Source organism: Neovison vison, chromosome 13 (genome assembly GCF_020171115.1).
Source record: "Neovison vison isolate M4711 chromosome 13, ASM_NN_V1, whole genome shotgun sequence".
In the NCBI taxonomy this organism is placed as follows: Eukaryota; Metazoa; Chordata; class Mammalia; order Carnivora; family Mustelidae; genus Neogale; species Neogale vison.
The window spans coordinates 85,450,798-85,468,627 of NC_058103.1; the positions used below are offsets into that span (position 1 = coordinate 85,450,798).

The following is a 17,830-nucleotide window of genomic DNA, read 5'->3' on the forward strand; positions in this document are numbered from 1 at the left end:
TGGGCGGTGTGGCTGGACAGGGAACTTAGGGTACTCCGGCACGGCGGGGCTGTGACCCTGAGGGAGGCATAGTCTACCCTGGGAGAAGCACAGAAAAGAAGCAGGCAAGGCTGATGGACTTTGGATCTGGCTGACCTGGGTTGAAGCTCTGAGTGATGCTGTGTAATTTACTTCTCTGATGTTAATAGGAATTTCTTCCTCAAGGGGTTACTCTGAGGGACAAATGAGATGGTGTTTGTAAAATACTGAAGCATTCAGTAAATATCAGCTAAAATCAAAGTTAGCAGTTAAGGATCTGGTGGCAGGTGACAGCATACCCGCCCCCTGGTCCAGCACCTGGCCCCGTGGCACCAGTGGAGTGCTGTCTGTGCAGAGTCCCTTTGCAGACAACGGCAATAACCTTAAGAGGCCAAGGATCTTGTTGGAGCTTGGAGAGGTGTGGTTCCTGATCCCACCTTTGATCCTTTTTTCCAGATTCATGTGCTCCCAGCTGCCCAATCAGGTCCTGAAGAGCATCAGCATCATCGACAGCCCTGGCATCCTGTCTGGGGAGAAGCAGCGCATCAGCCGAGGTCAGTGTCCCCTCTCCCCACCCCACCCCCGCCCCAACCCCGGCACTGCTGAGGCTCACCGTCACACCAGCAGTGATGTCTGTCAAGAGGGGATTCCATCCAATCCCACCCCGACACCGGGATGCCTCTAGCTGCCCTGGACAGATCAGGGGTCCAGAGCCGGGGGGCCCCAAGAAAGAACAGGAGGTAGGCATAGAGAGCATCGAAGGTCCTGCCTTTCGGCTGAGAAACTTTCTGACGTGTTAGCTGTAATCTCTTAGTTCCTTTAAATGCTGCTGTCTGCCGCTAGTTCCCACCTGACATAATTCTTCTGAGTTTGGACGGGGACCTTCATATCACTACTAACCATTCCCTTGGACACATGGGACAACAAATAAAGGAGAGGAGTAGTCACTGCAAAGGAGAGAAGCCCTCCCCGCCACTCTCGCTCCCCCCCCCCGTGGCCCCCGCAGCACCCTCCCTTTGTGTCAGCCTTTGTCATGGGCCAGACGCTGCTCTGTCTGCTGGGATGTGGCAAAAAGAGGCCGAGGTTCTGCCTTCAGGAGCTCCTGTTCCCATGGGGAAGACAGACATGGAGCCAATTATCGCAGGGAAATAGAAAGTGAGAACTGAGACGGAGTGTATATCTGGGAGGAAGGGGAACTGGCCTGGCCTTGCGACGTTCGGATAGATTCCCGGGAGAGGCGACACCTGAGCCAAGAGGTGTAGGGTGAGTGGGAATTACCTAAGGGAGGCCACAAGATGGGGAAGGAGAAGACTGGATGGTGCTCAGAGGTGATCTATGGAGGCTCCTGAAACCTCTAAGCCCTCCTTTCTCATGGCATTTAGGGGATACTGACTTTGTACCCTCCATGGACCCGCAGAGAGCTGGGTCCTGCCTTGCTGTGCCTTCATGCCTCAGTCAAGGATTCTGTGGGCCATTAGGCCGCTCTGAGGCTTTCAAGAATATTCCTCATAGAAAAAAAAACGCATAATACTTTTCTTCTCTCATAAATACCTGTTAATTTTATTTTCTGTTGTAAAGGATTCAAGCAATGAATAGGGACGGACGAAATATCTCTGTCACAGTTAACATTGGTGTGCTCCAGCTCCTTAGAGACTTTTTCCTGCACATGTACAAACATACCATTTTTAACCCAAATGCCATCTCTTGGCACATTTTCTACAACTTGATTTTTTTGTTGTTGTAATGGTCTATCACAGACATTGTTCCATGCTAGTATAGTTAAACTACTTTATTCCTCTTAACAGCTGCTTAGTTTCCATCAAAGGGACATAACACAGTTTATTTAACTAATTTGTGGATATTTGGATGGTTAATAATTTTCTACTGTTACAAAGAGTGCTACAAACAGATGTCATTTTTGTATCTGTATGCCTCCGTGCCAGTAGATTTTTTTTTTTTTTCGGAGCCAGTTTTGGACCACTCATTTGGCCCCATAAAAGTTGCTCTGCAGATAAAATGTTTTGTTTTAAGAGGAAAGTAAAGCCACTGCATGTCCCACAGCTTTTCTGAGCTGTCTGTCTCTGACTGTTGCTATCACTTGGCTGATTCTAATCGTCCATATTCTTTTTTTTTTTTTAAGATTTTATTTATTTATTTGACAGAGAGTGAGATAGAGCATAAGCGGAGGGAGCAGCCGAGGCAGAGGGAGAAGCAGGCTCTCTGCTGAGCAGGGAGCCTGATGTAGGACTCGATCCCAGGATTCTGGGATGACCTGAGCCGAAAGCAGATGTTAATCATCCATATTCTTCATGGCCTCTCCTTGGCTCCATGATTACAAGTGTCTTTCAGACTATAGCTCCCTTATAGCCGTGTAGCATGGCAGACTGCTTCTGGGAGGCTTTGAAGACCAGTCCTTTTTAACTCTTTATAGCAATCTGACTCACATCCTGGTCTTACGATGGCATGCACTTACTCATATCCTGTGCCCAGAAATAGTCTACGTGGTTCCAAGCAGTTGTTGCTCGGTGGCCCCTGCCATCCTGACAGACAGAGCAGCTGGTGGGGAGGGACCAAGAGCTGCTAAGGATGACGGCACCCTGCACCAGGGCTGACGTTCCCAAGCCTGAGTACCAACCTGTGTTTGGTACATAGCTGGTGGCCGGGGGGTCCCTCAGCTGTCCATTTCTGCACGCTCACTCCGAAGAGTCTATACTATTGTAGAGCTGCTGCAGCTTAAACTGCTGCATACAGTGCTGCATTCCCACTCACCCCCTGCTGCTTCCATCCCTCCAGCCTTGTAATCATGGCACCACCTTCGCCAGTCGCTTATGTCGACATTGGATGAGGGACGAGGTATAAACGGTGAGCCCGCAGGATGTTTGAAACATCTGCCATTGACTTTATGAGTGGGGCTTTGACTTCCTTATGGGTGTTCTGTCTCTAAAAGAGGAAAGATGGCAGCTGCTGTGCCTTCTGCTTGTCCCTTGGTGCAGCTGATGGATTAACCTTCAAGAAGCAGAGTCTGATCAGGCAGATGCCTCTTATACATCTAGAGGATCTCTTTAGGTGTGTATCCGTAATAGCAGTATGAGAACATCCACCTTATACTGAGCTCTTGTGTATGTCTACACTGGGCTCGTCATTGGGGATTTGCCATCTACATTCAACCTGCTTATACTCATGCACTAACAGAAGCTCAGCCCTGGCCAGGTAAACTCCACTTGCCCTCCCTCCCCTGGGAAAGCAGAGCCTTCCAACGGATTGTGAGAGCCTTTGCCCCAGCGACTAGGCAGATGGGTGACTGAGCTTGACGTCTGGGGAGTGGACACAGGAAACACTGTTCACTGGGTGCTGCAGGAGGAGGTTGGGAGGGGCTGCATTGGCAGGCCCCAGTGTCCAGAGCTCTGGGGGCCAGATGGTCAGTGAGGGTGTAGCTCCGGGAAGGAGTCCTGACACCTTAGTGGTGAAAGCAAAATGGGGACTCTGAACATGGGGTTCAGTAACGTATCTCACCTTACCAGGGGCTCCATTTTTCCTGGCTCATTCCTCTCTCTCATGATATGATAAGCCTGGTTCCTTTTTGTCCGGTGCTGAGAAGAGGGAGTAAGTGTGATTACAAGGAGGACATAGCGTTCACAGTTGTGGCTCCTCTCTAGTCCAAAGTTGTAGGTGATGGGAAGAAACATTTGACATTTCTATGTGATAGTTTGTATTTTGTGGTGTCAGATTGGAGGTAAAGCATGCCAGACCCGCTCTTATGGTTAGAAGGGACCTTTACCAAACAACAGGCGTTGGCAAGGATGTAGAGAAAGGGAACCCTCTTGCACTGTTGGTGGGAATGCAAACTGGTGCAGCCACTGTGGAAAACAGTATGGAGGTTCCTCAAAAAATTAAAAATGAAACCACCCTATGATCGAGTATTTGCACTACTAGGGTATCTACCCAAAAATACAAAAACACAAATTCAAAGGGATACATGCACACCTGTGTTTATAGCAGCATTATGTATAATAGCCAAATTACGGAAGCTGCCATGTGTCCACCAATTGGTGAATGGATAAAGATGTGGTGTGTGTGTGTGTGTGTGTGTGTGTGTGTATAATGGAATATTACTCAGCCATAAGAAAGAATGAAATCTTGCCATTGCAACAACGTGGATAGAGCTAGAGTGCATTATGCTAAGCAAAATAAGTCTGAGAAAGAAAGCATATGATCTCACTCATATGTGGAAATTAAGAACCAAAACAAACAAGGGGAAAAAAGAGAGACAAACCAGCAAACAGACTCTTAATTATAGAGAACAAACTGATCGTTCCCAGAGGGAGGGAGTAGGGGGGACAGGGAAAGCAGGTGATGAGGATAAACAAGAAAGAAAGAAGTGAGCTTTACCAATTAGAATCCTTGTACTTGCAGAATCGTAACATTTTCTCTAGCAGTCAGATCACTGGACCCCTTGTGTCCCTATTCTGCGCTTCAGAGTAAAACAAGAAGGCATAGTCAACATTTGGGGAGAGTATTACCTAAATCCATTTTGTAGCTCTATAAATAAAACCCAAGGTGATTGATTTTGGAACAATTTTTAGTATACTCCATATGGAAACCTATTACTATTCAGATGTTCCTTAGTTTAATTATAGTTTGTGGAAAATCTTTAGAAACAAAGGATTGAGCTTAGTTACTAAACTGTAGTTTTCTTAGCTGACATAAAAAATATCCATCAAGCCCAGATAAAAATGTTCTGATATATTTATAATAATAATTTTATTCTAATCAAGTAATAGCTAATAAAAGTCCGAGGAACATTTCCTGATTCTTTTCTTGTAGCCAATAGAAGAATGTTTGGATTCTTAAGATTTTCTAAGTTATCTTCTTGAAAGGTGTGAGCAAAATGTAAGTTAGTTGATTCACTTTTTTTTTAAGATTTTATTTATTTATTTGACAGAGAGAGACACACAGCAAGAGAAGGAATATAAGCAGGGTGTGAGGGGAGAGGGAGAAGCAGGCTTCCCCAAGAGCAAGGAGCGCTATGTGGGGCTCCATCCCAGGACCCCTGGGATCATGACCTGAGCCAAAGGCAGATGCAAAAGACTGAGCTACCCAGGCACCCCTGGTTTACTCTTAAGAAACACCCTTTGTCCTGACGACAGCATCCAGGTTTGGGGTTTTTTTTTAAAGATTTTATTTATTAATTTGACAGAGAGAGATCACAAGTAGGCAGAGCAGCATCAGGCAGAGAGGGGGGTGGGAGGGCAGGCAGGCTCCCCGCTGAGCAGAGAGCCCAATACGGGGCTCGATCCCAGGATCCTGAGTTCATGACCCGAGCCAAAGGCAGAGGCTTAAACCACTGAGCCACCCAGGCACCCCAGCCTCCAGGTTTTTTGCTTACCCACACACCCTTATTTTCATTCCCACTTGCTTGTTATTCTGGCTCCTGGCCTGTTTACTTCCTAAAATACTGTTTATCCATGCTGATCCTAAGCATCATCTGGGACTTATCTCTGGATTCAGGCATGAACACAAGTATGTTCCCAACTCCTGGTCCGAATCTCTGGGCTCTGGCTCTGATTGTAATGTGCCGGTCGGACAAGAAGAACATTGAAAAATTTGAATGTGGCAGCTGGCATTCTTGTCCATCTATTTAACATAGAAGCATATGGAAGGCGCTTTAGCAGTGAGTAAGTATTCCTGTGGTTTCCTGAAAGGATGAGGTTTTGTGTCATCTTCAACAGCCTTTACTTTGGTAACAAGAGTAGTACAGTTTTTCTCTTTTAGAAATGTAAATTACTCCAAAAGAGAAAAACTCTTAGTCTGAACTTTCTGACAGCTGTATCTATTCCTCTGAGACCAGTACCTGTCAGCTGAAAATTTGAGAGCATCTTCTGATGTTTAAGTCCTTCACTGTACAAGCCCTTCTCATATTAAGTCAATGAATGAAACTGGGAAGAGAGGGGGGAAAGCGGAAGCAGGAGTAGAAAATGTCCTGCTGCTAAAAGCAATAAATTATAGTAATGCAGGGGCGCCCTGGGTGGCTCAGTGGGTTGAGCCTCTGGCTTTGGCTCAGGTCATGGTCCCGGGGTCCTGGGATCAAGTCCCATGTTGGGCTCTCTGCTCGGCGGGGAGCCTGCTTCCCTCTCTCTCTCTGCCTGTCTCTCTGCCTACTTGTAATCTCTGTGTGTAAAATAAATAAATAAAATCTTTAAAAAAAATTACAGTAATGCATATGCAGCAAAAGGGATCGAAATGTGCTTCAGATAACATGGCCCTCACAGTAGCTTCAACAATCACATTAGCTTCAAAAATTGATTCATGTTTTAACATTCACATACTGATATCCTTAAGTCCCCTTACCTTTAGCAACGTTAAGGAAAGCCTTCAGGAATAAAAAGGGCATCTATGGAGGTGACAGGAAATGTGAATAGGCAGTTTCAAGGGTCTGCCAGCTCCTCCCAAATGTAATATCACACAAGAGCTGTGACAGACCTGGGGAAAAGGGACATGCAGCTCCAACCTGGAATTAATGAAGGTGCAGAAAAAATAGAAAAGCTACAAGCAAACCATAATCAAAGAAGCACAGACACACCTACTCGACACGTCTTTTGAACTTGAAAGGCCAGAGTTTGAAGGCAGTCCAAGAAAGGAGCGAACATTTAGAGGTGTCCCAATAAGACTCACTTCCACCCTCGGGCTTTGGGACTCACACGGCCTAGGGAGGAAAACACACACATACACAAAGAAGAAGGAGTCTTCTTCCTCTAAGAGACCAAGAAGACCTGGAGCAAGGTGTTAGGCACAGTTGACTGCAGCAAAGTCCCTTCTAAGAAGCTTGGGGAGAGCGGAGAGCTGGAGACTTAGGAGGCCAGCAGCAACCTGCGTGGGACAGCGATGGCAGGGGAATCCCATCCTTAAGGTGGGCTGCACAGCCTGGGCTGTGGATGTGAGCTCAGAACTTCATGGAGACTTTCTGAGAGGGGCCTGCTAATGTCTGCCGAGTATCCCTGGAACACGGGTATTCAGACTTCCCCTGGGTAGAAATAATAACTGAATAAATGGGGGTGGGTGAGGCAGCGTTCTCCTTTCCCTCATTCTGGTCGCCGCCCAATCACGGATGCAGCTCAGGGCCATTCCAGCTTTCCTGCAGCACCAGAGACTGCGGTCACAAGAGCTCAATGGACCTGCAGCCCCCAGCTCCCCATCCTGTGGTTGCTATGGGGTTTCTTGATTTTTTGTTCTGTTTCTTGGGGCTTGGGCCTAACCACAGTTCGAGCTCTCTTAGCTCCTTTCCTTGTCCGCTGTGGCTCCTCCCAGCTTCAAGGTGTTCCCAGTTTTCATCAGCACAGTCTTGGGCCATCACCCTTGGATCCAGAAGTTGGGTGAACAGGGCCAAGCCTTGAGGTACGCCAGTGGAGACTGGCATCTAGGTTGACAGCAACTCATTAAGGAACAAGTTCCACTGAGATGCAGTGAGCTCTTGTGTGCCAAGTACCAGGCTAGGAACAGGGAGTAGGAAGATGAACAAGGACCCGCCCCTGGCCTACAGTGGCCACAGCCCAGTGTGCTCATCCGGCCGGTCACTAATGCACCCAACTGTTATGAAAGAAAGGTGTCCCCCCAACAGACTTAAATCCATTCAACAAACTGTAGGCCAAAAATGGACACGGTCACTGCCCTTACGGAATTCATGTTCTGATGGGAGGGTCAGACAAGGATAGCAGGGAAACAAAGGAACAAATGAATAAATCCTTATAAATAGTGGTGAAAGCCAGGAAGGAAACAGATGAAACCCTGAGCACAATGAGAGGGACTGATGTGGAGCTGCCCACTCTCGGGAGGTAGGGAGGACTGGGGCTTAAAGCCCAGAGGGAACCAGCCTTCAGATTGAGGCTGGGCGAGGTTTTGCAAGTTTCAGCTATCTGTTCAGATATTTCCCACCCGATATATAAAGGGTATATAAACTAATAGATGTTCAGCTGTCAGATATTGACACACGGATTTCAGTTTCTGAATATTCATGTTTTCTTTCTTCTCCATCCCCACCCCTCACCCCCCAGGGTCTTTTCTGTGACCTCCATCAGCTGGTCTGTAATCCCAGAATCAAACAAATTGTTTTCTTGGGTCCAGTCAAGGGATTGAAATCCTGAACGTAGTATAGTGGGAAGCATGGGCAGTAATTCTGGTCTTCCTGGGTCCAGCTCAGCTGTGTACCACTCAGGTGACCTTGGGGAAGTAGAGAGTCTGTAAAGGGAGGGTAACGATAGAACCTCACATGCCATGTTGTTGTCACCGGGTTAACACACAGAAGGCAGAAAACCATGCCCCACCCAGCGCATAGGAAGTGCTCAGTGCATGTTAGCTGCTCTTATTACTCTCCTAATCTCCTTGTATTATTGTCGTTGTTGCTGTGGAAGGCCAAAGAGTTCTCACAGGCTGAGCTTAATCAGCGTTCATATTGGTTTCTTGCTTCTTGAAGTCTTCTGAGTAGGAGAGATGTTTGTCAAGTGGTCCACAATATAGTTTGTTGCTCAGGGACTGAATATTCTATTTTTAGATAAGTGTTCCGACCTCTTACCTCTTATCCACATCTCTCAGTTGTTTTATCGATGATTAGCTTTTAAATTTTGAAATCATAGGCCCCTCTAGCAGTAGAAAAGAGATACCACTCTAATCAATCATCCAGTTTTAAAAATAATTGATGGAAAAGAATTTTAAAATAACAGATTGTGTGTGTGTGTGTGTGATCTTTTCAATATTCTTTTATTGTAGAAGTGATGTATAAAGAGTGGTGCATAATGTTAGGGGCATGCTAGAGACTGTTCATTCAACACACATTTAGATCAATTATCCACTGGGTGGCAAGTACTGTCCTAGATGCCAGGATTCAAGATGAGTCGGACACAGGCTTTGGCCAGGGCGCTCATACTCAGTTGGGGTGGATAGACCTGCAAACAAGTCAGGGCTATCCTGTGTGTTACAGGAGTTCCAATCAAGAAATGCAGTATTCTCTATACCAGTCCCCAGTGGGGAGTGGGAGGTAGTAGGGGATCTTCTTCTCCCCTTCTTTTTTTTTTTTCCTTTTGGACTTGCATTTTCTCCCTGTCTCAACAATTTAGTAGGTTTTTTATATAATTACAAAATTGTGCAACCATCACCGAAACCAATTTTAGAACATTTCCATCACCCCAAAAAGAAACTGAATACTCATTAACAATGACTATCAATTCTCCCCCCACCCCCCAGACCCTGGTGACCACTACTTTCTGTGTCTGTGAATTTGCCTATTCTGGACATTTCATATAAATAGAATATGTGGCCTTTTTATCTGGCTTTTTCCACTTAGCATAATGTGTTCAATGTTCATCAATGTTATAATAGGTATCAGTACTTCATTCCTTTTTGGGGTTGAATAGCATTCCATTGTATTGCCATGTGACATTTGATTAATGCATCAATTGATGGACATTTGGGTTTCCACAGTTTGGGCCATTTTGAATAATGATGTGATCATTCATGTAGGAGTTCTTACAAAAACAGACATTTTCAATTTTCTTGGGTATTTACCTAGAAGCAGAATTGCTGTGTCCTATGGTAACTCAGTGTTTTGAGTAACTCAGTGTTCCAAAGTGGGTGCATCATTTTACATTCCCACCAGCAGAGTACACCATCCCAGTAGGTATGAACTGGTATTTCATTATGGTTTCAATCTGCATTTCTCTGAAGGCTAATGATGCTGATTTTCTTCTCATGTGCTTTGTTAGCCATCGATATATCTTCTTTAAAGAAATGTATATATAGATTCTTTGCCCATTTTTAATTGGATTATTTGTCTTTTATTGAGTTTTAACATTCTTTATGTGTTCTCTATACAGTCAGATATATGATCTTCAAATATTTATTTTGTCTCATGTCGTGGTTGTCTTTTCACTGTCTATATGATATTGTCTGAAGCACAGAATTTTTTCATTTTAATGAAAGCTAATTTATCTATTTTAATTTCTGTCACTTTGCCTAACCCAAGCTCATGAAACTTCAATACTGGTTTTTTTGTTTGTTTGTTTGTTTGTTTGTTTGTTTTTTTGAGAGGCTTATAGTTCTAGCACTTGCATTTAGATCATTGATCTATTTTAAGTTAATTTTTGTATATGGTGTGAGGTTGGGATTCACCTTGATTGTTTTGCATGTGTATATCCAGTCGTCCAGCACCCATTTGTTGAAAAGACAGTACTTTCCTTCATTGAATTGTCTTGGCACCCTCTTTGAAAATCAATTGGCTTGTAAATGTGAAGGTTTATTTCTGCACTCTCAGTTTTATTTCATTGATCTATATGTCTAACCTTATGAAGCAGCAGGTCTTGATCTGGGCTTCCAGGTAAACAAGTGAGTTCATCAACCTGCAAGCTCAGGCGTTATCAGATAGCGTGAAGATATAGTAAGATGATGGTATGAAGCTCCTACCACAGCACCTGTCTGGTGCATAGTCACGGAAAAGATAACCATGGCTGTCCTTATAATTGTTACCCTTTTCCAGAAAGGATATGTTCATGAACAGAGGATGATGTGTGAGCTGGGGCCCTTTGGAGGAATGTGCATTGTGGAACATGGGCATGTGTGGGGGCCACACCTGACAGGAGACTGGGTTTTGTCCTGGAGATTGCACGGAATATGGAGGAATGTGAGGTAAAGGATGACATGGTAGAGAATTCTATAGAATAGAACATATGTCTTCAACCTCAGACCACGAAGCCATTTTTATGTTTAGAGCTTGAGCTCAATGCTTGCCTCAGAGCTTTGTTTGAATTTGGCAACAACAGAAGTGTCCATCCCCCAGGGAATGGGGCTGACCCACAATGATTTGTTGGCAGATCCTGTTTTCTGGCTGTGCTAAGGCCAGTTAGGGTGTGAGGTCCTGGACACCACTCGCTCCTTGGGCCTCCCACAGGAAATCCTGGTTCCTTTTTGTTTCAGGGAAGTTTGCTGACAGACGCATTCATGGCTCCTTTTCCGCCACTGCCACAGGAAATTCCACACCACAAGTGTTGCTGCTCCTGTCCCTGATGTGAGCCTGTCATCACTGTGACTCAGAAGGGCCTTCGCCCAGCCCTGGCAGCTATTTTTACTTCTGTCAATATTTTAAATGCATGCTTGATCATGAGGAATGACTGCTTCTACCCAAACTTTAAACCTACCTACCCTTGTAAAAATTTTTTTTTTTTTGGGTAGGGAGAAAATCGCTTATCTTATTATCCTCTGTGGAGCAGCTCATGATCTTCAAATATTTCATAGACATTGGGATGCAGAGATTAGTCAGAGAAAAGTTTCATTCCTTACTCTTGAGTAATAATAATGGCTAATACTTCCACAGCACATTGTAAATTGCTTTTCATACATTATTAACTCATTTGCTCTGCACAAGAGCTCTATGAAGTATGAAGTATTACCACATTTCACAGGAGAGAAAAATGAGGCATAAAGAGTAAGTAAGTAACTTGCCCACAGTCCTCTAGAAGTGTGGTAGCTAGTCTCTAAAGATGCCTCCTCCTCCTCCCACCACCCCCACCACCGTGTACCATGCTCCCGATATTCATGCCTGCTGTAGTCCCCTCCCCTTGAATCTAGGACAGCCTTCTGACTCACTTTTTTGACGAGTACAATTCTCCAGGAGTGATGTTTTGTAACTTCCCAAGTCTTAATCATAAGTCCTGAAGGTTCCAGCTGGATCTACAGGCAGCCAAGTGACATTGAAAAAGTCTAACCACCCAGATACCAACATACTGTGAGGGAAGCCCAGGCTAGTCACACAGAGGCTCAGGCAGCCGCTAGCCTAGGCGAGGTAAGTGAAGAGGCCGTCAAGGACAACCAGCTCAGCTGAGCCCTCAGACAGTTCCTGCCCCAACTGCCATTTGACTGTCCCTTCATGACACTCCCTGATCGAGAACCACCCAGCTGAGCCCAGTCAACCCTCAGACCAGAGAAAATAGTAAGTTATTATTTAAGCCTCTGAGTTTTAAGGTGACTGATAACCAGAGCAGAGAGTAAATGGATGAGTGGGATCCAAACCACACAGCCTCCTTCCAAAGTATGTGCTGTTAACCACAAGAGACGAGGATACAAACCAGGGAAACCTCTCTCTCTCTCTCTCTCTCTCTCTCTCTCTCTCTCGCTTACTGTCACACACACACACACACACACACAGAAGGCAGAGCTGGGAAAGGGTACTGTTGGGGCAAGTTTCCATGTAATTGATGCTTTCACCCTACAAACACCAAACTTCCTGGTTTTTTTACCTTCAGCAATTACTGATGGTCACCTTTGGGAAAGGCCGCACACACTGCCCTACATTCTTATGCAAAAGACAGTAGAAAGGGGAAGAGGTTGTCTTATATTGAATATCTTCCACGCACCAAACTCTGCTTGGTTCCTCCTGGTCCGTTTCTTCTCTGTCAGGCATCAGGGGCTTTACTTTTAAACAGAAAAGGATAGACCCTTGTCACGCCTTCCTGGAATACACACCAGGGAGGGGGATGGGTGAGCAGAAATACAAAGCAAATGCATGTTGAAAGGAAGACTTGAAGAAAGTAATTGCTGAGTCCCACAGCAGGGGTGTTCTGACTTTAGACGGGGTGTCGGGGGAGGGTTCTCTGAGGAAGTGACTTGTAGGTTAATACCCAAAGAATAAAAGGATTAGCCTTCCAGGGCGTTGGGGAAGCCCAAGAGGAGTGAAGATCTTACGGGTTCAGGGAAGGCTAGAGGCTGCTGAGTAGCTGGGAAGTGGTGGTCAGTGAGGTGGGGAGCCCTTGCTGTGGGGGGGCTGTCGGCCTTAGGGAAGCACGTGGATTTTATTCTGAGAGGAATAGGAAGCCATTGAAGGGTTATCTTTTTTAATGTCCTCTTGATTACCCAGAATTATTACTATGAGCATCCGGGAGTTGTGGCCCTGAGCAGTCACAGAACCAGCCCTGGGTCTGCCACTCTGCTTCTGTGGGTTGCTAGATTGGTTTTCTCTTTCCCGGGTGTCACTGTCATTTCTTCCGTGGGACCTGTCCTCAGGTCACCCTCTTTTCGCTCCGTTTCTACCCTGGAGTTGATGAATCTATGAGTGAGGCCAAGAAGCCCTACCGCTCTGATCCTCAGGCCCCAGGGAACTTGGTAACAGGCTACTTCCTGACCTCAGCACGAGCAAAGTGGGGAGTGTGGGGTGGAGCTGCTGCCCACGATCCCCATTTGGAGGAGTCTGGGGTTGCTGAGTGGGCCTCCTGAGCCTGCCCTTTCCTGTGTGCTCCGCCACCCCCAAGGCAAGTGAAAGAAGAGAGGATTACAAACTTGGGGAAACTACCAAAATGGACTTGAGCTCTGCCCCACATATCTGGTTTGCCGGTGAACGCTGTCCTCTTGGAGGCCAGGATGGAGGATGTAAGTTGGTAGGGGTCCAGGGCGGGGTGTCTTTGGGTGGGGCGGGAGCCTCCGGCACTGGGCTGGGCTCTGTGACTCACCAACATCCTTCTGGGGGGGGCTGTGAAAGGAAGCAGAGGTAACTGTCCCACCGTGGTCCCTGGGTGAGCCGGTGACCGTGGATGCCTTCACTGGAGGGCTTCTGACAGGAGTCCTGTCTGACACTGCTGTCCTCTGCTTAGGCCTTCCCTCCATGGAGGAGCACACCTCCCCCCAGCATTTCCATACTTCTTTGGAAGTCAGGCGTTTTAGGAACCTCTAATAAAGAAGAGTTTTTTTAATTTTTTTTTAAGATTTTGTTTATTTATTTGACAGACAGAGGTCACAAGTAGGCAGAAAGGCAGAGAGAGAGAGAAGAGGAAGCAGGCTCCCCACCAAGCAGAGAGCCCTATGTGGGGCTCAATCCCAGGACCTTGGGATCATGACCTGAGCTGAGCCGAAGGCAGAGGCCCTAACCCACTGAGCTACCCAGGCACCCCGAAAGAAGAGATTTTTTAAATATGTCTCATTTACCTTTTCAGATGTTTAATAAGTTCACTGCTGTAATGAGGACATCCTTGTTATATAACCTGCATCCCTACAGTTAGGTGTGGTAAAAGCCCTCGCCCCCAAGTTACTGTGCACCAGTGGGGAACCCCCAGACTGGAGGGTGGGAGTGATAGATTGAAAATGCAGGATTCTAGGTGGAGGTGGAGCTGTAGAGTGCTGAGCAATGCTGACCTGAAACATTTTTCCATTTCTCTGGTGCTTCCCCTCGCCAGCTGGGGTGACCTGGGCAAGTTCCTCCGCCTCTAGGAACCTCAGTCTCCTCCTCTATAAAATGGGAAGAAAAGTACTTTCCTTGCAGAATCGGATCTTGTGAGGGTCTGAGTGATTGGTATGAATGCCTAAGTGTTCCAGAGACATGAGCAATGAAGTGTGCATCCAGTGAGAGGACCCGGAGTGGGGCCGGAAGTCAGGTCTCACGCACCGGCACTGTGTGGCTGAGCATCTCGAGCCAGCAGATGTGGACATGTGCTGAAAATGGCAATGCTTTCAAGGCCTCTTTGTTTTCCATGGAAGCAGAGAGGGAGGTGGTGAGAGGCTCACTGTGGGTCCTGGAGGAGGCTGACCTGAGTTCAGATCCCAGCATCCCCACCTCCTGTAGGATCCTCATTTCATGCTTGTATAAAGGGTTGGAATTCTCCCTCCCAGGGTCACTTGAAGATACAGTAACATAACAAGTAAAAAATCATTTGGCAGAGAGTCATGTTACAGATCTGGTGCCCTCATTTCATGGACTTGGATGGTCCCCGCATAGACGGACCAGGACAGCAGGGTCAGCTCTGCCAGTGCTCCAGTGTTCCCCAGGGAGAGCGGATGGTGGCAAGTCCTGGGACTTAGACCAGCAGGGAACTTGCACTTCCAGGAGCCCAAAAAAGGAGAGGGGAGGAGAAAGGAAATAGGAGGACTTGACCATAGACCTGTGGAAAGAATACTGGGTGAGTGCAGCCCAGGAAGGGAGCTGGGGGAGCTTGCTGAAGACAGTGACCAACGACCCAGAGGAGGTGTTCTCTTGTAGCTGAGGGCCCTGGCTGTCAGCACATTTCCACTTCTTTTTGCCATAATCTTTCTAGTATCTGGGGCTATTTCTCACATGTGCCAGATGCAGTTGCCTTTAGAAACCTCCTCTTCGCCTGCATTATGTCAGTCTCTTTCTCAAAAACCTCCTGCTTGAATCCAGATCGCAGTGTAAAGCGCAAATCAGACCATTACTCGGCATTTCACCTTTCATTCTGCACAAGTATGTGTACCCACCTGAGACGAAAAATTTACATTACAGAAAGTTAGGTGGGGAAACGTGTCCCAACGGCACCCCGGTTCTTCTCCCAGAGCAAACCCTGTCGGCAGTGTCTCCCGGAGCCGGAGGGTCCCGCACACTGCCCTGCGCTCCACCTAGCTGTAAGCCTTGCAGCCAGCGCTTGTCAGAACGTTGAAGTGTTCTGTCATACAGAGTTGCCCAAATTAACAGCCGGTATCCTTTGGATGGATGGCACCCAAATGTGTTCCAAACTGTGCTACAGAATATAGTTGTGCACACAGTGCAGCTATTTATAGTTTGCACAGTAGGGTGCGAGTGGCACTCTACGATATAAAACAAATGAGCAGAGAAACAATCAGACTGGGGGTCTGTTTGCCAGCGGGGAGGTGGACAGGGAAATGGGTGAAATTAATAAGGAAGTGAGGGGTACAAACTTCCAGTTATAAAATGAATAAGTCACAGAGGTAAAAAGTGCAGCCTAGAGAATATAGTCGGCAATACTGTAGTGACGTCGTATGATAACTGCTCTCACTGGGGTGAGCACTGAGCAACATGTAGAATCGCGAGGTCTCTATATTGTACACCTGAAACTAATATAACACTGCATGTCAATTACACTTCAGTTTAAAAAAAAAAAAAATGCCCTCTTAGTAGTGAAATTACTGAGTCAAATGGAACTGAGGCCTTTTTACAGAGTTAGCCGATGCCAAAACGCCTTTTCTAGAAGATGTCCCTACTTACATTCCCATCAACAAAACATCCTCCCCAACTCGGGGCATTACTATTTCTTTCCCTTATCTTCACTTTATCTTTGATAGGTGAATGGCCTCTCAGTATAATTCTAATTCTCATTTTTATTATTAGTATGGTTAAGCACCTTTCCCTATATTCAGATTATTTCCAAGTATTTCCTTTCTGGGGGTATTTGACCATTTTGAAATATTATTGGTAACTATGTGAACTTTTATTTAGTAAAATAATTGAGTCATTTTTATTTTAAAGTTTTACTTATATATTTGACAGAGAGAAAGACGGCGAGAGAGAGAATACAAGCAGAGGGAGTGGGAGAGAGAGAAACAGGCTTCCCACTGAGCAGGGAGCCCGATGGGGGCTCGATTCCCAGACCCTGCGGCCATGACCTGAGGCAAAGACAGACGCTTAACCAAGTGAGCCATCCAGGTGCCCCCAATGCAGTCATTTTTTATAAAATAAAGAAACCAATGATTATTCACATGGTCCCCATTGACTTGACCTATCTTTCCATCGGTGACATAAACCCAGAAATAACTATCTCTGGGTAATAGTTTGACTTTAGGAGCAGGTTATCCGATAACTTACTGGCTGGCCCTGGTTTTCATGACTGGCTGTTGTCCAAATGCTCACAGAACATTCACACAACACTGGGATTGTTGAGAAGGAGAAACAGGGCAGGGCAGAGGGTCAGAAGTCATTTGTAAGCCGTCTGTTGATCCCAAAGCTGTCACCATCTTGGTTTAACATCTCTCTTGAGAAAAGTATAGCTTGAAGAAATATTGTCTTTTTGCCCTTCTGAACCACAAAATGACAAGATGTATTGTCAAGGTAGAAGCCTTATTTGGAAATACTCCGTCTCCTCATACTTGGGTGGAGACCGTCTCATTGGCCTTTTGCCTCAAGAAAATCCAGTACAAGTACCAACTGACCGTCTGATTTATAGATGTATTGTGAGAGGCTTTCTTGCCTTAGGTACACAACGCCCACTTGAAAATGAGGCATGGGTAATCTCCGTGTGCATGACACTAGTTCCTGGATTCACTGACTTCTATTCTTAGAAGGTGGAGCTGATGATCTCTTTAGCATTTTTGGATGCCTCAGATTCTGTGATTTTTCCTTTGGTAATTTCTGTCAGCACAGAGTTGGTGGCAGCTGGGTGACAAATTACACTTCAGGGCAACTAAAGACCCTTCTGGAAACATGCAAGGACCTTCCAATCAGCCCTGTGTGCCATAGTGCCTGAGTCCAGGGGTACAAATAGAGTAAAATGAAACTAGTTACTTGATCATTTTTTTCCTTGGACGTAGTCATTGAGTGTTCCCGTAGCCACCTGAACAGTTTTATGTTCTTATGCTGGTACTATAACTAGCTAATATCTAGTGTCTAGATAACTATCTAATCTAAGATCTGGAAAAAAAAAATTTTTTTTTTTTTTTAAAGATTTTATTTACTTATTTGACGGGGAGAGAGACGGTGAGAGAGGGAACAGAAGCAGGGGGAGTCGGAGAGGGAGAAGCAGGCTTCCCGCAGAGCAGGGAGCCCAATGCGGGGCTCAATCCCAGGACGCTGGGATCGTGACCTGAGCCAAAGGCTGGCACTTAATGACTGAGCCACCCAGGCACCCCTGAAAAAAAAATCTTCCTGATCATCTAACCCATCTGATTGATATAGAAACTGAGGTCCAGCAAAGCAAAATGGCTGACCCAAGCTCCAGAACTTGGGGGATTTTCTTGGTAAATTTTCACAACCTCTCTCCCTGGCAAAGAGCCGTAAAATGCCACATAGTATTGCTGTCTCTTTCCGGGGCTCAGTGCT

General features: G+C 46.1%; 1 protein-coding gene across 1 annotated transcript in view; it reads left to right on the forward strand.

Annotated features, from left to right (window-relative positions):
- Nucleotides 1–17,830, forward strand: part of EHD4 (EH domain containing 4) — a 78,846-nt gene that overhangs the window by 29,081 nt on the left and 31,935 nt on the right. The window contains exon 3 of the mRNA XM_044229826.1: nt 475–572. Coding sequence (XP_044085761.1) covers nt 475–572 — 98 coding nt within the window. The remainder of the gene's footprint in view (nt 1–474; nt 573–17,830) is intronic.